Source organism: Gymnoscopelus braueri (assembly GCF_963280865.1).
Source record: "Gymnoscopelus braueri genome assembly, chromosome: 14".
In the NCBI taxonomy this organism is placed as follows: Eukaryota; Metazoa; Chordata; class Actinopteri; order Myctophiformes; family Myctophidae; genus Gymnoscopelus; species Gymnoscopelus braueri.
In genome coordinates, this window is record NC_137619.1 from 30,340,218 (window position 1) to 30,363,813 (window position 23,596).

The 23,596-nt window shown below is 41.7% G+C and overlaps 1 protein-coding gene across 3 annotated transcripts in view; it reads right to left on the reverse strand.

The window, feature by feature from the left end:
* Positions 1-16,945: 16,945 nt before the first annotated feature.
* ccser2a (coiled-coil serine-rich protein 2a) overlaps positions 16,946-23,596 on the reverse strand; it is an 85,034-nt gene continuing 78,383 nt past the window's right edge. For 2 of the 3 annotated variants that reach the window (XM_080448705.1, XM_080448706.1), the window contains exon 10: positions 16,946-18,889. In XM_080448705.1, coding sequence (XP_080304831.1) covers positions 18,155-18,889 — 735 coding nt within the window. In that variant the 3' untranslated portion in view covers positions 16,946-18,154. The remainder of the gene's footprint in view (positions 18,890-23,596) is intronic. The other variant, XM_080448707.1, reaches the window with a different exon arrangement.

Consider the following 23,596-nt stretch of genomic DNA (forward strand, 5'->3'; position numbering starts at 1 on the left):
TGTTTTTCCCCCTGTCCGTCCGTCCGTGTGTCCGTCCGTCCGTCCGTCCGTGTGTCCGTCCGTCCGTCCGTCCGTGTGTCCGTCCGTGTGTCCGTCATTCTGTCATTTTGTGTACAGCTAATCTCCGGCACCGTTGGCTTGATCGCAGCAAAACTGTGCACACACACTCCCTGGATGCCAGAGCAGAACCTCTGCCCCAATTTTTCAAATTAGCCTTTTATAGCGCCACCAGGAGGCCGCTTTTTGCAAAACACATTTCTTGACAGTACTCCTACAGATTTTATCCAAACATCACGCAAATCAGTACACAGTATCTCTATAGTCATGTGATCAACACAGATCTGTCCAATTTTCCATATTTCATCCTGATTGGCTAAGGTTGGCTTCCAAAGTTTGCAGGATTGCTCCGTTTTCAACAAAATGCCTCAAATCATGAACGCAGCTTGCGATTTCCGTGAGATTTCACACGCACATTCCCTAGAGGCCAAGGAAAAACAACTGACCTGCATTTTTCACATTTGCCTTTCATAGTGCCACCAGGAGGCCGACTTATGTAAAACAATTTTTTTGATATTAAGCCTTCATAATTTATCCAAATTTCACGCACATCGGTACACTTGATCTCTATAGTCATGTGATCACGATGGATCTTTTAAAATTTTCATATTCCATCCTGATTGGCTAACATTTGACATCTAAAGTTTGCAGGAGTGGCCCGTTTTGAACAAAATGCCACAAATCATGAATGCAGCGTCCGATTGTGGTGACACTTTGCACGCACATTCGCACTACATTGAAGAACAAATGCCACCCTTTTAACATTGCCCTATTATAGCGCCACCAGGAGGCCAATTTTGCAACACTTTTATTTTTTATATTACTCCTACAAATTCAAACATCATGCAAATCGGTACACATATAGTCAAGTGATCAAGATGGTTCCGTCCAATTTTTCATATTCCATCCTGATTGGCTAATTCCGAACATTGCTGCCCCACAATAACCTACCTGACCTGGCGGAGACCTGTGCTCCGAGGAGCACTTTTTCTAGTTGTCAACTGGTTTATATACCACTTAAACATAATACTTTGTTCACAAATAAGCTGAAGTTAAAAAGTAAATGCCATCCCACACAGCAACAGATTTCGCTGTGCGGGATGGCACATTTTTTGTGTTAAATTGTGACTGTAGCCTGAATGCATCAGTGGTCAATTGTAAGCAAAAACTGATTGTTGTAATTAAGTAATATCCATAATTGAATGCAAACCTTTTGCTGAGATATGCAGACTAACAATAATTAGCAGTTTCTGGCCAGAGGCACTTGTCTGACCTCTGACCTCACTGGACGGCCCGCCACACATTATTTTATTTTTTTACACCTCTCCAGCTTAGCTGAGAGTGTAATGTGGTAGAGGAGGTCTCCCTGAACGTGTGAGTATGTCAAAAGTGCTGACATGAAGAGCTGTCTCCTGTCCAGCGTCCAATTTGTAAAGGCTATGCACTCCAGTGAACAGCATTTATCCATTTAGATACATTCTTAATGTTATTAAAACAGTTCAAAACTGTTTTTGTTACACAGAAACATAATTTGTGCTGTCTAGCTTCGTTTAAATGCTTAATTTATTTAGTTTTAATGTGCACATGAATCGTTTTTCAACGGCTTCTTTTTACCCCCCCCCCTTTCCTTTTTTTCTCTTGTACATATTTTTTTACTTTTCATACCAGTAACCTGTAAGCTGATTGTACGACGTTCTGTATAGTAGTGTGTATATCTATGTCACTTATATGTCATCATGATTTGTGTGCGTGGGGATCTCATTTTAAACAAGCTTAGTGCTTTATGAGCCTTCCAGTTTAGTAGACCTTGTATTGTGAATTTTGTACTTCCATGTACTGTTGTTCTCATGTCTTACTAAATAAAGTACATCAATCAATCAATCAATCAATCAATCAATCAATCAATCTGCTGCAGACAATCATTATACAGTATGCCCTGTTATCTTGTTGATATTACTACAGAGCCCTCTGTCAGTCTGTGTAGATTGGTTATACTAAATGTAGTGGTTCTCAAACTGTGGGTCTGGACCTCCAGGGGGTCCCCAAATGATATTTTGCTTAATGTGCAACATTGTTTTCTCACTCAACAGTAAACAAACCTACAAACACAAACACACAGTACATACATGTATGTATAGTGAAAACAGAGTATCTGCACATTTCTAAAGTGACAATTTAAGGACTTTTTAAGACCTATTGAATACCTCTTAATTGAAAATTTAAATGAGACATTACTGTGTCAAAAGTAATTAACAAACTATACTATAGAAAATGCTCAAACATTGGCCAAATATTAGCTGACAAAGAGACAGAAATTGTGAAAATAGCAGATCTACAAGCTCACTGTGAGCTTGTAGATCTGCTGTTTTCACAATATTATTATATTATATATATATATATATTATATATTATACATTATTATTATGAAGTCAAACTAAATGTAATGCCTCAACTCTGGCAATTCCAAGTGCTTGTCAGGGTGGCTGGTCCCCAGTTCAAATACGAGTATTTTGGGTCTCTGCCTGAAAAGTTTAAGAACCACTGGTGTAATGTCTTCCTCCTCAATGTGTCAATAGGGTATTGTGTGTCAACAGTGAATCGATTTAATCGCTTATAAAAACATATTTTATTGTGATGAAACTGTTTGAAGAGTCCTTCAAACAGTTACACACTTATGAAGCCATGTTAAAAACAAAAGAGGGGGAAAAAGCTTTGGTAATTTCTTTATAGACAAGCTCACAACTGATGAGGCAAAATGACAAAATTATGTTTCAATTCATATAGTTGTTTGAGACAGTCAGGTAATCATAATTTTTTCATTAACTTTACTTAATTCACACTGACTTCAAAATAAATGTCAGTCTGCAACCTCTAACAGTGTGTTTTAGTCTGATTTGAAGAATGTTTCTGTTTCTGTCTCTCTGTGAAAGTTGTCTCCATGTTTAGATGACGTTTTATACAGGATGTGAAGATAGATGTTAAAACAGTCTGAGGACTGAGAGGACAAGACCGATATCTGATTAATTCATTGTGTGTGTGTGTGTGTGTGTGTGTGTGTGTGTGTGTGTGTGTGTGTGTGTGTGTGTGTGTGTGTGTGTGTGTGTGTGTGTGTGTGCCTGCGTGCGTGTGCGTTGACTTGTGGAAAAGAAATTGGGAACTGAGTGAAGTTTCTCTTCACATATAATCTATAAGTGAAGAGAAAGACGAAAAGGAAGGAGAAGGAAAAGTCTAACATTTGCCCTCAGAAACATCATATTAACCACATGTCGTAAATAGCCGATCTACAAGTTCACAGCGTGTCTGATGATGTAACGGTGGCGTTTGTATTGACATGTTACCTGCACATGTGGCCTTCTAGCACCTTCCTGTATCATATTTTCAGAAGGATATTTAGTCATAATAAGTACAAATATATACAATTCTAAAAACTACAGCTCTGACCTACAGTGTTGAAATCAGGGGACTTTGCACATGTCACATGAGAGTCACATGAGAGTGTTGAGAGGGTTGATTGATTAGGTCAGATAAGGAGCTGGGGTACAGTGGCCATTGTTATAGAATAGTGCTAAAGCCTGTGTTTCCACATTTAAGACAATACACAAGTCACATGATTAATCACCCGAAGGTTTCACCCACATGGGTAGACCAACCCATATAAATAGAGTGGATGCTTGCTGAACAGGAGTGTGTTCTGCATGCATCAGTGTTACTTGTGACCAGGGTGTTATTGCTGTGTTTGTCATTTTCCATTATGAGCGCCGAGGGACTGACGGTAAGAATTGAGAGCGTGTTTACACAGCGATAAATGTTTATATTTCTGATATGTTTTATAGTTATGTGTGTATATCTCATGTCAGTAATTTGTCGTTGTGTTGTTGTTTGTGTTACCTCTTTCTCTTTACTTCCAGAATGTGATGAAGCTGAGCACTACAGGAGGTCAGCATCCTTCTGCCCCTGCTGCTCGGCTGTACCTGTACGCCGGTCCAGCAGACGTGGCCTGTGATTTCTGCACCGGAGCCAGACCTTACAAAGCTCTCATGTCTTGTCTGGTGTGTCTGGCCTCTTACTGTGAGACTCACCTCCAGCCTCACAACAATGTTCCTGTGTTGAAGAAGCACAAGCTGGTCCCAGCCACCAACAAACTACAGGAGAAGATGTGCTCCAGTCATGGCAAGCTGAAGGAGGTGTTCTGTCGCAAAGACCACCAGTATATCTGCTATATGTGCCTCATGGATGAACATAAGGGCCATGACACGGTGTCAGCTGATGCAGAGAAGGCAGAGAAACAGGTAGGACCACGATCACTTGAAGATAAATCATAAGATAGAGCATGTTTTAAAGACAGAAGCAGAACTAAATGACCATGTCAGAGACATAAAAAGCAATAATCAGGGTGTAATAAAAAGTATTAAAGGATGAAGTTCACTCATTTTGGACCCAATGAAAAACAGAGGCGATTGATAACTTTTCATGAATGGTATTTAATGTCCATTAATCTTGCCCCTGCAAAAGTGTATTTTAAAAAAAGAAGTTGATTTAAGATGATTGGATCCAAACTAAACTGTCTCAAATCTCACTAGTTTTTACCCTGTATCCTATATGAGTTCTCTTTCTCCTGATTGGATAGAATCAGTGGTGGAAAAAGTAATCAATAGTTTTACTTAAATCTACAAAGTGACTAGTAACTAAAGTTTTCACATAATTGTAGTGGAGTAAAAGTACAATATTTGCCTCTGAGATGTAGTGGATTAGACGTAAAAGTACTGAAAACTGGAAATACTCAAATAAAGTATAAACATCTCAAAATTGTACTTAAGGCCAGTACTTGAATAAATGTAGTTAGTTACTTTACACCACTGGATAGAATTGGTATCCCGACTTGAAAATGTGCTTTGTTTACAAGCCAAACTGTCTCTTCCTGTTTCTTGCAGAAACAGCTGGTGACAAGTCAGGAGGAAGTCCAGCAGAAGATCCAGGAGAAAAAGAAGGAGATGAAAGACCTGAGACAGGTCATGATGGCCCTGAACGTGAGCTGATATTATGATAATAGTTCTTGTTCTTGTGTTAACTGTGATGCTATATGGATGAGACAGTGCCTTGTGTCATCAGAAGTACTAAAGCAGTGGTTCTAAAACCTTTTCATGTCAAGGACCCCCAATTAATATGTATTTGGCTGTGGATCCCCATTTGAAAATACTTGTGTGCCATTAACCCACATATAATATTTGTGAGACTGAGTAGGCGTTTTCCATGTGGAAACATCTCAAACAGTCTGTGGTTGGGATGGTTTTGATCATGGTTTTGATTGTGTGTGTGTGTGTGTGTGTGTGTGTGTGTGTGTGTGTGTGTGTGTGTGTGTGTGTGTGTGTGTGTGTGTGTGTGTGTGTGTGTGTGTGTGTGTGTGTGTGTGTGTGTGTGTGAAGCAGAGCTCTGCAGAAGCAGCAGTGGCTCAGACTGAGGCTCTCCTGAGGCAGCTGGAGGACCACATGGAGCAGCTGGAGAGGAGACTTGCTGACCTGGAGGAGCTGTCCAACACTGATGACATCATCACTTTCATTCAGGTTCGACACATGGCATTTTACTGTTTGGTTTTGACTCATTTAGGAGAAATCGTCTTCATATTTCATCTCTTTCATCTCATTCCATCATGTCATATTATTGTTACATCATAGTATATTACATAACATAACATGACATTATTAATGCTGGTAGTTACTAATACTAATATAGTTCTAGTATACAGTAGTTGTACAGACCAGAATAACAATGTCAGAATTAGGCCTGTCACAATTATTACATAATTGCCTAATCACAATTATTTGAGATAACCACAATTATTTTCTATAATTGTAATAATTGTAAATATTTTTCAAAAATAGCAGATCTACAAGATCAGCTTCTGAGCTTGTAGATTGTCTATTTAATATTTTGAAAGTATAAAATTATTCAATATCTGCCCTGTACAATTTGTTTTCGTATACCTCCACCAATTGTGATCTCTTGGTTTAATGTTCTTCCATCCCTGTCTATTCTGGTTTACTTGTCTCTCTCCAGAGTTTCCAGTCTCTCACCAGTTCCAGTGGATCTCCAGTCTCACCCAGTGTGGTCATCTGTCCTCTGAATTTCTTCACATATGTGATTGATGTGGTGTCTGGTCTGAGAGACCAACTAGACAACATCCTGAAGACAACAAAGAGAGGTGAGATTTAAATGTGTTTCTTGTTTTTCTAACCAGCCATCATAGTAAACATGGATTGATGAAGTCAGAAGGCAAATGGAGATATTTGAACTGGAGCAGACTGATGGTACACAGGTTGGCTGTCTGTCAGATTGGACAGAAACATTGAAGAATCTAAGCAAGAATATATCTCAAAGGAGAGGTTAGGGTTAGATTTAAATGTCTTTATTGTGTTTTAACCGGCCCCTATACTGTACAGTACATTTATAAGTGTTGAAACAGTTTGTACAGGTGGGAGTATATCTGTGAAGGCTACTAAAGCCTGTAGTATGGGAGGCAAAAGTGTGCAAAATGTCAATTCTCCTAAGATTTTTTGTAATGAGCAGATCTACAAGCTCACAACGTGTCGTGATTCGTTCGATGTGTTGTGAAGTTGTAGAACGGCTATTTTCAAGTAGCTGATGTATATAGCATTATGGTTGGTTAAACAAATTTTAAGGCTATATTAACACATTTTGCTGGGGATCCCCTGGAACCCCTTGGGGAACCACTGCACTAAAGTACCCAGAATGACAGTAAAGAACAGTGACAGTAAATAATCCAGGCCACCAATTCTTATGTTGTGACTGAATGTATTCCCCACAAAGTTCTACAGAAACATGACAACTAAGAACCAAGAGTTTCTTTCTTTCTTTCTTTCTTTCTTTCTTCAAATATTGATTGGATGAAATTTGTAACCCACCTGAAAATGTATTTTCTGTTTTACTGAAGAGCTGGAGAGACAGCTGTTACTAAACAAACACTATATAATAGCAATTACTATCAAGCTATAATAGCTTGAACCTTTTGACAAAACCCTTGGAACTTCAGTTTAATCCATTCTTCAGTACGATGTCTGTCATATATGCTATATATGTGATTGTGCTTTTAAGAGAGCTTCGTTACGACACTGCCATAAAGCAGGTCTGTTGTTGTCTTTTACGTCAGCCGTATGTTGTGACCTCCTGTAGGCTCACGCTGTATGTTTTACATGCCCGAAGTCAGCAGTAAAGTCTATTGGATTTGACCCTTTGTGTGGACATAGAAATCCTTTACAATGTCATGATGACCTTTACTGTTTTCTTGTGTCTCCAGTTGAGGTTTTACATCCAGCGGAGCCTCAGACCAGAAAGGACTTTTTACAATGTGAGTCCATGTTGATGCAGGTTCTGAACGTTGAAGTTTCATTCTGATATGTTGTTATTTAAAGCTCTAATGAGTTTGATCTGAGAGACTAACTCTAAACACAATAAGGTTCATGAGGTTTGAATTCTCTTTTGTCGTGTGTTCTCACAGATTCCTCTCCTATGTCTCTGGACATGAACACAATAAACACACGTCTCTCCCTGTCAGAGGAGAAGAGGAAGATGACTGTAACACGACAACAACAACCTTACCCTCATCATGCAGAGAGATTTACTACGTGCAACTGTCAGGTGTTGTGTACAGAGGGTCTGTCTGAACGTTGTTACTGGGAAGTAGAGTGGAGTGGTAAAGGGGTTGATATAGCAGTCAGTTATAAAGACGTCAGCAGACAAACCCTCTTTGGATCCAATGATAAATCCTGGTGTTTACAGTGCAGTACAGTTGATAAAAATTACAGTTTCATTCACAACAGTGTTGAGACTAACGTGTCAGGGCCTCTCTCCTCCAGAGTGGGGGTGTACCTGGACCATAAGGCAGGTACTCTGTCCTTCTACAGTGTTTCTGACACAATGACCCAGACCCTCCTACACACAGTTCAAACCACATTCACCCAACCTCTCTATCCAGGAATAAGGCTTTTGTATAGCTTTGGAGATACAGCAGAGCTGTGTAAGACATGGTAGACATGTTAAGAATACTGATGATGATATTCAGTTGAAAACTTAGTTTTCTTCAATTGATAACAGATTTTCCCTTCTAGATAAAGCATGTGTAAGAATGATGTGATCAATCAATCCATTGTGTTCCTCTCGTTGCATTTCTTTAATAAGCCTGCTGCAGACAATCATTATACAGTATGCCCTGTTATCTTGTTGATATTACTACAGAGCCCTCTGTCAGTCAGTGTAGATTGGTTATACTTAATGTAGTGGTTTTCAAACTGTGGGTCGGGACCCCCAGGGGGTCCCCAAATGATGTTTTTTTGTTTAATGTGCAACATTGTTTTCTCACTCAACAGTAAACAAACCAACATACAGTATGCATAGTGTATACAGGGTATCTGCACATTTCTAAAGTGAAAGGACTTTTAAGACCTATTGAATACCTCTAAAAGGAAAAATTAAATGAGACATTACTGTTACACACTTAAAACTTGCCATGTTAAAAACAAAAGAGGGGGAAAAAGCTTCTGTAACTTCTTTAATATCCGATATGCAAGCTCACAACCTATCTGGTAAAATGACAAAATTATGTTTCAATTCATATAAAGGATTTTGAGACCGTCAAGTGATCATACTATTTTCATTAACTTTACTTAATTTACACTGACTTATTTTTTTCTAAATACATGTTAGACTGCAACCTCTAACAGTGTGTTTTAGTCTGATTTGAAGAATGTTTCTGTTTCTGTCTCTCTGTGAAAGTTGTCTCCATGTTTAGATGACGTTTTATACAGGATCTGAATTTTGATGTTAGATGTGAATTTTGATGTTAGAACAGTGTGAGGACTGAGAGGACAAGACCAATATCTGATTAATTGTAAAACTTGTACAATTGTGAACAAGACTAATTTTATCCAATAAAACATATTCATAATATTATGTACTTCTCGTGCCATAGTTCTTTTCAAGAGCAGCGGACCTCTATTGTTATTAACCAAGAGATTAATCAAACACTATTCTATTGGGTTGATGGTGTCCTCAAACTAAATATTTTACACTATGATATTTGCTCTAGAAACAAGAAAGAAAGTCATACTATACCAGGTGCTGTGTGTGTGTGTGTGTGTGTGTGTGTGTGTGTGTGTGTGTGTGTGTGTGTGTGTGTGTGTCTGTGTGTGTGTGTGTGTGTGTGTGTGTGTGTGTGTAAAATCAACTGTAGATTTAGTCGACAAAAATCTTATGATATTTAGTTGACTAACACTAACACAAAAACAAACATTTCAGATGACTAAAATATGACTAAAACTAAACGAAATTCAAAAGATTTAAATTAAATCAAAATTTGGTGTCAAAATGAACACTGCGTCACAGTGACATGACAAGCCATGCTGTTAGACCCCGTCTTGTGGGTTGAACCTGGGACCTTCCGGTTTCCGCTTGACATTCTGAGCTGTTAGTCAGTATTGTGCCTCTTGCAATCATATTTTTAAGAGGACACCCTGCCACTGATGATACATATAACAGACTTTAGTAAATTCCTGTGTTATTGAATTATTCTGTATTGTTTCAGTTGCAGAGAATGATATGCGTTTGATTGTATTGATATATTGTTTGATGGTTGATTGTTTGATTGCATTGACTCCAGTGTAGGGAGCATGCAATCAAGCATGCTCATTCCACCCATGCTGAACCATACCAACTGTGGGTTGGTTTAAAATTGGTAAAGTGGGAAGATGGGTACTCTAATATTAATTACTAGAGGTCCCCCCCCCACACCGCACACGTTCGGTCGCGTCGCCGTCTTTGTCTGTTGTTTGTGCATAAACATGGATGGTAGCTTGTTTCTCGCGCACAATCTGGCCACACTGAATGTAGTCCAGGCTGTTGGTTGGCTAGTAGTGGTCACGTGACAACAACACACACACACACACACACACACACACACACACACACACACACACACACACATGTCGCACACACATTAAAAGGCTGGACTTTTTCTTCACGGCGCTCGTGGCTCAAAATTAGGTGTTTTTGTTTGTGTGTTACGCACTGGATTGGAACTATTTTTGCAATGTTATTCTTCACAGTTGACCTCAAGGAAAGGTAGGCCATAAGATTGTTTTGTTGTTGTTGCTGGCTGGGTGACGATCATAGTGGAAGAATGTCTGTGCGGAGATGTAACCTGCGGTGCTTACACACGCACACACACACAGTAAGCTGTGGAAACACACCAGCCTTTTTTTCGCACACACGCTCATATACGCACACACGCACACACGCACTTTTACATCCAGTCCTATTTTAAAGCCTGCGTATGCGGGACTCGCGTATCCACGCGCCTGGTGTAGCCGCTATCATTGATATCAATTGGATCTGAAGAAACGCGCTGTACGCGCCACGCATACGCGCGCTTTGAAAAGTCTGGTGTAGATCGTAGGTTGTCTTTGGGATGTACATGGCACGTGAATTACGAACATATTAGCGTGAGTGTGGAAAGCAACGGCGTGGTTCGAACAGAAAGGTAAGCAAGAGGGGGGGGAGGAGGGGGGGGGGGTGAAGCGAAGGACGTGCTTCTGTTGTTGTTGTTGTGGCGATGCAGAGAGATTAAACCTGCGCTGTTTGGTTTTATGCTTTATCCAACATGACAGCCATGTAAACAAACAACCAATGTCATTTACAACTAAACGTTGCTCTCAAGAATGTTTTGGAAAACATTTGAAGTGAGAAATAGACGATGCAATCGCCTCGGAAAACAAATGAGGAAATGAAAAGAAAGTCGCCCCAAAACACAGTCGCCCCCCAGTGTATATACTGGCGATTTGCCTGTAATACCGCCGGATTTGGCCCGGGGCGACTGTGTTTTGGGGCGATTTTTTTTTTTCATTGTGTCATTTGTTTTCCGAGGCAAACGTGTCCGCCCAGCCCAATAGTTATGGAACACTTTCATTGCCGTAAGCAAGGAAATACTTGGTTTTGTTGTTACTTTTGGGTAAATTTATGTATGTATTTATTAAGTAGCCGTGTAATAAGCGGGATAATGGTGGTTAATCGCCCTGAAGGGCTTTAAATGTGAATAATGACTACGTCCCCATGCATTATCCCTTACATACTTTTGCGAGCGAAGACGGCTGATTTCAATGGCCGCTGCTTCGTGTTGTTTCGGCTGTGGCCGTTGGCGTTCGGTGGTGCGCACGGTAAACGGTGCGAAACTGTTTCCCCTTCCGTTGTGCTCGTAATGTGGTGAGTGGAACTAATTATGTTGCGAGGTGGAAAATATGTAGTGAGCAATGAGAGGTGCCCTACGCCACCCGTAAATTCAGCGTGCACGTTGTGGCTGGTTTTGTGTTGAGAGGTCCGATGTAGTTGTTGTGTTTAGTCGAAATCAATGCTGTGGGTATGGCGTCAGCAGGCGAGAGGTGCAAATGAATGGAATTGCTATGGAATTGCTGTGGGCGTCAGCCGCGGAAGTAGCAATTCCCCCTTTATAAGAGTAGATGATTATGTGGGTAATTCTTTGAGTAATATGTGACACTTTAAAGTGTGGATATGAATTGTAATGTCTCTGGACATTACAATGAACTGGTTAAATTGAGGATTCAATTCAGGTTTGGTACGGTCCAATGGGCGGGGGCTAGCCTATATAAGTAGGGGGACCTGCCACTGCTTGGCAGTCAGTGAAGGACTGTTGAGGAGTAGACCCAGGGCCAATCTGTCCAGTGTGTGTATATAGAGTTTGCTGTGCGTCATTATTTTTGTTCATGATATGAGATGTAAGAAGGTGAATAAAATCCACTTCCATTCTGCAACATCGAGGGTTCTGTCTGGCGATTTTTGGCAGTTTTGCTATTTTACCAGTGGTTTCAAACTATGCCTTTCGGCAAACACTATCCTCACTAAGTCATAGTGTGACAATTCTGAAACTTAGTATTTTGCCGCAGATACTCCAACCCAGACGTAACCTATACAAAATTTATATTGCTTTTTTTTTTTCAGAAGTGGCATAGATTTAACCCTTTATAACACTCAAAACAATGTAGCTATTCTATGCTGCTACAAACTATTAGGCATTTATTGTCTCCGCCAGGCCGAAAGGCATGGCGAGAGAGTATGTTTTGTTGTCTCCGCCAGGCCGAAAGGCATGGCGAGAGAGTATGTTTTGCCCCCTGTCCGTCCGTCCGTGTGTCCGTCCGTCCGTGTGTCCGTCCGTGTGTCCGTCATTCTGTCATTTTGTGTACAGCTAATCTCCGGCACCGTTGGCTTGATCGCAGCGAAACTGTGCACACACACTCCCTGGATGCCAGAGCAGAACCTCTGCCCCAAATTTTTCAAATTAGCCTTTTATAGCGCCACCAGGAGGCCGCTTTTTGCAAAACACATTTCTTGACAGTACTCCTACAGATTTTATCCAAACATCACGCAAATCAGTACACAGTATCTCTATAGTCATGTGATCAACACGGATCTGTCCAATTTTATATTTATATTTCATCCTGATTGGCTAAGGTTGGCTTCCAAAGTTTGCAGGATTGCAGAAAATGCCTCAAATCATGAACGCAGCTTGCGATTTCCGTGAGATTTCACACTCACATTCCCACTAGGCCGAGGAAGAAATGCCACTTGAAAATGTTCAAATCAGCCTCATGGTGGCGCTATAAATGGACGATTTGTGTTTTTAACTATAACTGCACCGATCTGCATGAAACTTTGCACGCACACTCCCTAGAGGCCAAGGAAAAACAACTGACCTGCATTTTTCACATTTGCCTTTCATAGCGCCACCAGGAGGCCGACTTATGTAAAACACATTTTTTGATATTAAGCCTTCAGAATGTATCCAAATTTCACGCACATCGGTACACTTGATCTCTATAGTCATGTGATCACGATGGATCTTTTAAAATTTTCATATTCCATCCTGATTGGCTAACATTGACATCTAAAGTTTGCAGGAGTGGCCCGTTTTGAACAAAATGCCACAAATCATGAATGCAGCGTCCGATTGTGGTGACACTTTGCACGCACATTCGCACTACATTGAAGAACAAATGCCACCCTTTTAACATTTCCCTATTATAGCGCCACCAGGAGGCCAATTTTGCAACACTTTTATTTTTTATATTACTCCTACAAATTCAAACATCATGCAAATCGGTACACATATAGTCAAGTGATCAAGATGGTTCCGTCCAATTTTTCATATTCCATCCTGATTGGCTAATTCCGAACATTGCTGCCCCACAATAACCTACCTGACCTGGCGGAGACCTGTGCTCCGAGGAGCACTTTTTCTAGTTCACCTTAATTTTCTGCTTGACTTTGCTTCCTCCTTTTCTATAGCCCTCTCTCCTTCCCCCACCCCTCTCTTTCTCATCTAGTCAAAGATGCAGGCCAACCTCTGGTCAACACAGCAGCTGGGAAGAGGATAACTGGCATTTTCAGCCAAGCCTTCAAGGGCCATGACCTGGCCTTCAAAAAGCTCAACCCTTCACACCTGAGAAAGTATTTCCTCCCGGACCAAAATTTGTCCTTTGGAGATTCTTGATTTTCCTCATCTGCCCTGTAGCCTTTAGTCTACCTTTCGTAACTTGGGCAAAATCAAATAAATAGCAAGACAAGTAACGTAGTGTAGTTACACCTAAAAATCGGCATTTGATTTGTAATGTATGATCATGTGGGTGTAGTGCGAAATTTAAACAGAGGAGGGATTCTTTTTTCACAACCATTATTTATTTCATCCAGAGAAAAGCAAACAGCAGGTAATCACAACAAGGAGCGCACACCCACCAATTTGGCCTTGGTCTAAAACTGAAGTCAACAGCAGCATGTTCTGTATGTGTAGCCTGAGTCTGTGTGCGTCCATGTCCATGTTCCAGAACAGTGGGCGGCATTGATCGTCACAGCAGTCCATGCTCAACATGTCCCTTCTACACCTGTGGCTTGTTTTTTAAAGTGGCAGGGGAGACGGAGGCATCGAGACATCAGCATCTCCGACAGCTTATAGCTGGATGTGAGTACGCCGTGTGACGAACGTGACAGCGCCCTGTCTGACCCTAAAGAAAGATAAGCCCTTATAGACTTTATTATTGCCGTCTCATAACAGCCTCTGGGGAAAAACAGGATGCACGGTGGGCTATGTCACACACTGACAGAGACATGAAGGAAGGGAAAGGGGAGAATTTAAGAACATTTCGTACAAACCAAAAGGAACCCCCACTCGCATTTAAATCCAGTTCTAGTGTTCACAACATAAACAACAAAATATCATGTTTAAAGTGCATAACTGATTAGCTTTGATTTAATATAAAAAGCATTTTTTTCCTCACTTGCATATTAGATCAGTCAATATACAGTGCAGTTACTTTATCTTGGCTGATATAGACAAGCCACTTAAACCAACCTACAATTAATTTTGACATTGTTAATGTTAGTTTTCAACAATACTGCGTCACAGCATCTCTGGTACAATACATAAGAGAAAAATGCAGTGGACACAGAGTCGTCATAGAAGTGAAGACAATATGACCTGCTACTTTACGTTTCACTGGATAGGATAACATCTTAAATACATAAATACATTGCATAAAGGCAAAAGATTCAGTCATTGCTGAAATGACAATTATATTATGTCGATTCATAAGAGATTTGAAAAGGGGGGTGGTTTCAGGGTGGGAACAAAATTAAATTACATCATGAGACTGTAGGCTACCATCTCTGTTGCTAACATGGGTAAATTAATTAGCTGTAAAATGCAATTGAGACTAGGTAAACCCTGAAGACACAATAAAGCAATAGAGAACATTGTGTCTCAATTGATCAGCAGCTTCACTCCATCACAATTAAATCAGTTACATTATATATATATATATATATATATATAAATATGTATTTTTAATTAGATAGTATAGTGTCAAGACTGGAAACGAGGTCAGAGACAAGGGAGACATGCTACATGTCGGGAGCTGGAGTCTAACTCAGTCCCTGCGACTCGCTAACTGACAGAACCACCAGCCACAATAATTTGAAGGTAACGTGGAAGGAGTACCGCAGTGCAGTTCAATGCACTTTGAAATAACGTCAGAACAAAACGTCTTTGGTTACTTTTTTTCCCCAGGTTGCACAATGAGAATAAAACTATCATTATAGCTTCATTGAAACATGAAGTGAGTCAAAATAATTCCACATTAGGGTTGATCTAGTTACTGTAGCTGGAGAGTAGGAATTCAGAGCACTTTTTATGCTTGCTGAGGCTAGCGAGACCGACTGGCTTTGCTGCTTATCTGGGCAGAGCTGAGAGAGAGTCATTGATTGGGAGATGGAGAGTCGAGCAGAGGCGGATGGCGGCAGGAAAGATAGAGCCCTGCTCTACCTTGCATGGTGTCCCCTCCGGCCAGACACACCTCCGTCTTGGATGTCGCGCACGCACGCGCGCGCGCACACACACACACACACACACACACACACACGAGAGAAGAGAAACCCTGGCAGCCATAGGTGTCTGGAGAGATCCACACACTGCCGGCTGCATTGATTTCCTGCTTGGCATTACTAAGCAGTGAGTGACACGCTGTGAGGATTGGGCCATTCTCCGGACCACAGCACACACAAATAAACACGCTGCAGTCTGTGTTCTGTCTCTCCCTCCATCTGATCTCCCTCATGTGTGTGCGCACACACACACACACACACACACACACACAGACACCCATTTAAATACGCATTCACACACATAACCTGTTCATTTTTGTCACGTTGCCTTCACCTCCTCATCACATCATCTGTCCTCTCTGCCTTTTATTTCTTGCCCACTCCTATTATCTTAACTGTGCATCTTTCCCCCTGCATCCGCCCCCCCCCCCTCCCTTCCTTTCTCATTAAAAGAAATGGGTTTTTCTTGGCTACACAAAGCACTGCTGACTGCTTGGGTCGATTGGCATGGCATCTTACCGCAGAATAGGTAAACATGCTTTTAACGGTCCCAATATACATACACATGCATGCAGGCACGTACGTGCGTGCTCACTCACAGTCACACACACAAGCATATGTCCTATTACTCTAGAGGCAACCATTTTGTTTGGCTTGAACTCTTAATAACTCCACCATATTCTATGAAGATGGAGTAATGCCCGGGGCTCTTAGAAAGCATTTTTCTATAGAAAAACAGAGACGCGCACTCTATACATTACATCCTAGAATTGGTCTGTTTGTGTTAGGAGCATACATGAATATGTATACTATGAATGTATCACTGCGTATGCATGTGCCTGTGAGTTGTGTGTGTGCCTCCGAGAGATGTCAGGCTGCACGTGCAAGTTGTGTGTGTCCATGAGTGAGAGCATGCACACGTGTCCCACTCTGAGACTCTCTCTATCCCTCCCCTCTGTCTTTCTGTTGTAAGCATGGCACGTTATTAGTCACAACAGACCGGACATTGCCAGAGGGGTACACCGGACAGTGGCAAGATGCGAGGGGGGGGGGGGGCAGTGTAGCTGTCAGTAGGCAGAAACTCCCAATGGAGTTGTGATAAACAGTGATAAACCCGATCCCCAGAAATCTCTGACTTGAAACACCACAAAGTTCTAAGGCTTCCCTTGCCCAACCTGAAGGAAAAATACCCCACACAGCCGAATGTCAGCTAGCACACTGCGGCGGGACCGAATCGACACAAGCACACACGTATAGTATACAACACAACACAAAACGAGATTTGGAATGTTTTGTTTCAGACAGCGTGGTACTTCAAGGAACTTTGTGTGTGGAATTATTTTCTGCATGTCTGTCTGCACAGATCTACATTGTGTGTGTGTGTGTGTGTGTGTGTGTGTGTGTGTGTGTGTGTGTGTGTGTGTGTGTGTGTGTGTGTGTGTGTGTGTGTGTGTGTGTGTGTGTGTGTGCATGCTTGCCTGTTTTCTCCTGCTACTCTTTCTTGGCACATAATGAAAGCTAATACCTATCTGACCTCCCACTTCTCCAAAGTAGCTACATGAACCCCCCACCATCACCTGATGACTACTCCTCTTCATTCCACTATAATAGGCCTCTCTCATCTCTCTTCCATTAGCAACAAGGTCTGTCCACTGAGTCAAGTTCACATATGACAAGTGCTTGCAGGGTTCACAGGGGTAGACTTTGCGGAACACTTTTGAAATGGACAGCGCACCAGACTTTATGAAACCCTCTCTTGAAGGAGCCAGTTGAAAAGCTGCCTTTTTATTTTCCTCTCACCTCCGTCTCTCATCTCTCCCCATGTCCTTCTTTCATGGCCATGCACATAGATGAGAATGAATAATCTTTCATAAGCACATTCTTTTCTCTCTCTGAATAGGAAGGCTACACAGAAAAAAATCTTTTTCTACAGCCTGTCTGTCACCTTTGCTGTTCTGTCACTTTTATTCTCCCTTTCTTTTTCTCTCTCGCTCTCTCTCCAAAGACTGATTTTTGGTTTCCTTTTTCTCCTCAGGCGCTCTATTACAAAGCTCACATACCTGTAACCTCTGCACTTGTGAGGGAAACTGGACTTGACATCTGCAGTTTCAAGTGTAAATAAACTGGTAATACCTTCAGGGAAATGCATATATATATATATATATATATAAAGTATGTGTAAAAGAAAGGTAACACATTGAATAGTAACACCCCATGTTTCACAATGAACAACAATAATGTGCGTGTCAAATGTGCAAAGCAAATAAACAGGACATTTTATCTGTCTGATTTTCCCAGCAGGAAATCATCCTCAGTTCATCCTCAAGTTCATTTCACTCATAACCTGCTGGGACTATGTTAGCAGACAGTGTGGAATTAAAGTGTACCATTCTGAATTCTGGTTAAGACGAGGCCGCGCTACATACAGTATTGCTTCGTGATCCGCGAAGCAGGGCTTTTCAGACATAGACAATGTCAGTGCCACTAACACAGGCAGTCCCTGAAGTGTGACCACATGAATGTGTGACCTTCACACAGTGTATGTTTTTATGGGACACACAAAGACCACACATACTTATTATGTCTGGGGACCATAGCTGAGATCTCAGTCTCATGTTGTGAATGAATGAGCTTGGGCAGCTCCTTAGATGATCTTTGGCTTGGGGAGGCGTGAGAGACTGGGGGTGGACAAGGCCCTGGTTGCCCTGGGGTCAAACTCCTCCTCCAGGCTTAGGTTGGTGGCTGTGGTGTTGGTGCTCCCCGGATCCTTCCAGAGCCCTGACGTCGTGCGGGGCTGAGGGAGCGAAGAGCCCAGAGGCCCTGCAGCGAAGCAAGGCAGGCCTCTGGAGGGAGGGGGAAGCTGCTTGGTCCTGAGGTTAGCCGGTGGCGCAGAGCAGCCCCCCGCTTTACGAGGGACAGAGCCACTGGTGCCCCCCCGCGGTAGCGCTGGCACCGACACTCGCCTGTGGAGTCGGGGGGCTTGCAGCACACGGGGGCAAGCAGATGCGACTGCTTCGGAAGCGCCAGAGACCAGCCCCATCTCGGTCGGGGGACTAGGCTTGGACCCAGACTGAGCAGCTGAGGTTGGGCGGTGCCTGGCAGTGGCCCCCTGTGGCACCTCTGAGCCCCAGTAGTCATGGAGGCGGAGGTGGGCGCTCATGAGGAGGCTAATTTCATCTGGGTTTGGGGCCGGAGGGCCTGCCAGGCGAGAGGTATCTCGCGTGCTTACAGTTGGCTGGCCAAAGTCTATGTTGGCTCCGCCCTCTCTACCGCTGCTTCTTGTGGGGTCACTGTGGACCTCGGTGGGGGGAGTTTTTACTAGTTTTTCCTGGCGCAGGTGCTCTGTGAGGCAGGTGCTGGAAGGCTGTAGTATTTGAGGCTGTGGACAGAAAAAATAAATACATGTCAATCGTATTTCCCCCAAAATGTGTTTCTTCAAAATGAAAAGCTGTAAAAAATAAAATCTAAATCTAAGTATAATGAAGATAGAGCTGGAGCTGCTATTTATCATGTCCCAGAAATGGTTGGTTTTTCCCTTTTTTCAGTCTTTGATCCGCGTGAAAACCAGGCCTTTGAATTTGGAATGGAAAAAAAGAAAATCAAAAACAGAGCTTAATATTCAGTCTTTGATATGACTTGATTTTCATAGCATTGGCAGCCAAGACGGCCAGTCAAAACCTACCTGCCCCGAATGAGAGGTGCGGACAGGCAGGCTGGCTGCGTGTCTGGGTCTTAGATGTTGGTCACTGCTTTACAGGGACCTCAAAGACAAGTCTGCTGCCTCTGGGGCAGGTTGGTGGTACAGTCAGCCATTAAATGTGAAGGACTACAGCTACTGCTACTGTACATATGATGGCCTACTGTGTGTGCATGTGCGTGTGTGTGTGTGTGTGTGTGTGTGTGTGTGTGTGTGTGTGTGTGTGTGTGTGTGTGTGTGTGTGTGTGTGTGTGTCGCGCGCGCGCGCGTGCAGGGATTTATTGTTGAACTTTGTCTCGTAAAAGAGATCTGTGATCTCAATGGGTCAAACCTGGTTAAATAAAGGTTAAATAAAATAATTAAAATATTGACTGTGTATTAAATACTGCCATACTGTAATTGGTATTTGACTAGCCTGAAAACATACTTCTGAGAACAGTATTTCTGTATTTTCAAAATACCCTGAGGAAGACGATTCTGTCGAAATGTTGGTTCATCCTTCAAAATTTGCATCGAGCGACCTCCTTCTTTTAAGTATTTTCAAAATACACTAAATAAATAGTAATAATAGTAATAATTTACAAAGATAACTGTACATCATAATTAAAATTTCCTCCAAAGAGCTTAGTAGTACTAGTATTTAATTGATGCTGGTCATTTCAGTACCAGCAAGCTCATTGAATTTCATTGAGCTTGAATTTCATGCAACAAATAGTCTTTATCTTCGTTCCACATCATGCTTGTTCTCTGAGGAAGTTCTTATTCAATTTAGCCAGATTACTATGTCTGCAAAGAGTTTGTCATCTTTTCATGTGACCTTTATGCAACAAATATCATTTTGTTTAGCTTTGTTCAGGAATGTGGAGCAGATTCTATTGGTTTAACATTACAGGTTATACTGCTATTCATGTGCAGATAGAGATGTCTGTGAGAAGAAGAAATAAATAGCAATGTTTGTGTTTTAGTCCTGTATACTGCTCTTGCAAATGTATTGTCTATATTTTGAAAGTACAAAATACATAGTATCCGTATATATTACACAGATTTTTGACAATGGTAGTTTATTTGTTTTGGGGGCCTTTCTATTTTGTAACAAGATACAGAACATTTAATGTATTGGCAATATCTGTGTACATGCATGAGTACTTGAGTGCATCTTGTAGGGGTAGTACTTGCTTTCTGCATGGCTGCTCGAAACCCTCACCCACCCTCAAAAGTAATTGCGAACGCAGCGCAAGGAGGCGCGCCGAAGGCGCGCCTCCGCGCAAGTGGAGCTTACTATGAAACCGTGCTCGGGTTGTGTCTCTCTCTCTCTGTGTCTCTCTCTCTCTGTGTCTCTGTGTCTCTGTGTGCACTGCCTGTGTGCAGCTCCTCTGAGATAAGTAAATGTCCAATTTAGACGTACCATACATCAAATGAAAGGTCTTTGAAAACTGAACACACCCGTCTAGGTTGCGTTTAAGCCCGCCCCTTCCCCCGGAAGCCACGCCCCGGAGAAGGCTCCTAAAAACTCCCCATTGAAACCCCATGTTAAATGAAAAGTGCCCGAATCGCTCCGAAACTTTTTCTACCCCCCCTAAGTGGGGGTCTACGAACAAATACTTCGGGCTCGGATTTTGGCTCCGCCCCCCGGAAGTGGGTGAAACAGGCACTTCAAACACTTTGTTGAATTGTTCAAAAACATTCAAATTTTTTTTTTTGGCAATTTGTATTTTTCTAAGATGCTCCTTTTAACGCAGATTTTTATTGTATTTTTTTTTTTTTTTTTTTTGGTTACTTTTTTAAAAAAATATTTATTTATTTTACTTTTTTTGCGTTCGCTTCCCGCGTTCGCGCGTCTTACTTGTAATTTAAAAGTAATTTGCAATAGCTACCACGTACTGTGCATTGTGCATGCATGCACAGTGTAACACAGGAGACTTAACCAACATGTTTTTCCACATTAACCAGTTCAGCATGGCTGGTGGTATCCAGCCAGTCTGGAACATAATGTAGCTCCATATGCTATGGACTATTACTTTAATCTTTGCTCCTGACACAGATGCATGTGCTAACTAGCTCTAGTTGGGTATAAGCTGGCTACCTGCCATCTTATATTAAGGATCGTATCCAAAGCAGCACATAATAAAAGAAAGGGGAAAACAATTATATATATGCACTATCTATTGAAGCTAGCTCAACATGTAGTTTGCCATGGCTGGGATTTCTGTAGACGTTTCCAGTATAATATATGAGCAAAATGGTTGGCTTACATTTTGTGTAGCTAGTAATCTCCTGTGTTACTCAGGGGATTGTGGAGCACAGCTCTAGGGTTACAGCTTTGACTTCCATTGGAACAAGTCAAAGGCTACTTCAAAGGCTATGCACTCATACAGGTGCGTACAAGCCACAAAGTCTAGATACCGAGGAAATTAACATGAAAAGATTCTGGAAAAGACTGGAATACATAATAAGAATTAAGACTGACTGACTGTGTAAAAAAAGAAAGAAAAAGGATGTGTATTTTAACAGGTTTTAGCTACTCTCCCGTTACTGCTGTCAATACCATGTAGTATGAGGGAGTGGTTGTGGATGACCAAGACCACAGCGCCATCTGCTGGCTCCACACCACCACACTGCACTCACCAGCCAATCACCGTAACCCTTCCCGAAGTCTTGGTTTTAATTTCTCACTGGGCATCTTCAGAGACATTCTAGCGTTTTGCCATGAGGGTGGCTGGGCCACAACATGCAGCTAAATAAAGTATCTGTGCCAAAAGCGCTGTGAGCACAGATTACATTACAAATTATTAAAAGACTTCAAAAGGATACATCACTGAAATATAGCTCTAAAATCTATCATCCCAATAAGAGCTACAGTATGACAGCTCCGTCTGTGATAGGGGGAACAGCTTTTGTCTTTCATAGCCAAAAACCATAGAGAATCATTTGTCCCCAAGCTCTGAATATTGTGATTTCTCAGTAATGCAGAGTTCCACAGATAATTACATGGAGGAGATGGAAAATGGTGACAGAGGAGAATTTTGCAGGATACTTTTCAGGGAATCAGCATAAACATCATATCTGTAGCAATGTATACACTGTAAAGTCATCAGCGTTAATTTAAACATTTGGTTACATTTGAACACTCTCAGAGTTAAATTAACACAGAGGATTTTACTGTGTACTGTACTGGTATAACATCTACAGTAGCTTTTGAACAAAGCAGTTCCTTGCAGAAACTGTACTAATTTTAAAGCCCAAGGCTATAAGAGTAATTCTTAAACAGCTTTTCACAGTGAATGCATCGGTATGAATTTTTAATACAGTACATTATAGGTGATATGCATGATAGTGACTCCTGTGGTTTATGAGGTTGTTTCGTTTGATGGTGCGTCTATTGAGTCACATGGTACAATGTGTACTGTCCTGTCCTCAGAGACTCGTTGCTGAAGGTGTGGGTAACACACGCAACAATTGTTTAGGCCTTTTCCAGTGCACTGACAAGAATGTCTCAGTTCACCAACTAGAGACATAACAGTCGCTCCAAACTGTCAGTCTAATCAACAAACAAATGCCAAGGCATCAGGAAAGTGTCAGAGGCCATCATAATACATTTCTTCCACAGCCCGACTCACAGAATAGAAACGCAATGGTAATTATACAGTAGCACATATTTTGCAAATAATACCTTTAGGAAAGAGCCTGGTTAAGAGAGAAAATTACCGTCATTTAGTATCCAGGATTATAGCATACAAGTTTACATACACAGATAAGAGTGGCAGTGTAGTGCCACATCCATTTGGGTGCTAGTTCAGACTTTATAGCATTATCTTATATCGTCTGTTGTGGAAATGGTAATTTCGATTGCGAGTGAATTTAACCGCCATGGATAGAGCCAGAGGGGGCGAGGGCGGAGCGCTGAGATTGCTCACATTTGTCTGCTCGCCGTGCTAAACTGCTCGTGATGGCAGAGTTAGAATGAAGGCCATAGCTCAGGGCGCCGGTAATATGCTTTCAGATACAATAACAGGGGGTCATTCGTAAACTTTATGCCTTCCGACGCAATTCCGCTGAGTTGTTCGTAAAGTGCAAACACCTAGGGTGATATACCACCTGCCCTGTGAATGAAAATATGTTTAATAAGGAATATATCAGCGCATGCACGGCAATTCATAAACTCTTTGTTTGATAGCATGGAACAACAAAGCGACCGGTGAAAACTGAAAATAACTACGGCACAAAAAAAAACCGAATGGAACCAAACGAAGGGAAAAAAACAACCAAAAAAATGCCTACATACACTACGAACACCGGTGCAACAACAACAATCTCAGACCTATTTTTCAAAACCTCACAAACTGTGGAAAAAAAGGTAAATGGATGAAATATATGAAGGCTTAGGCGAGG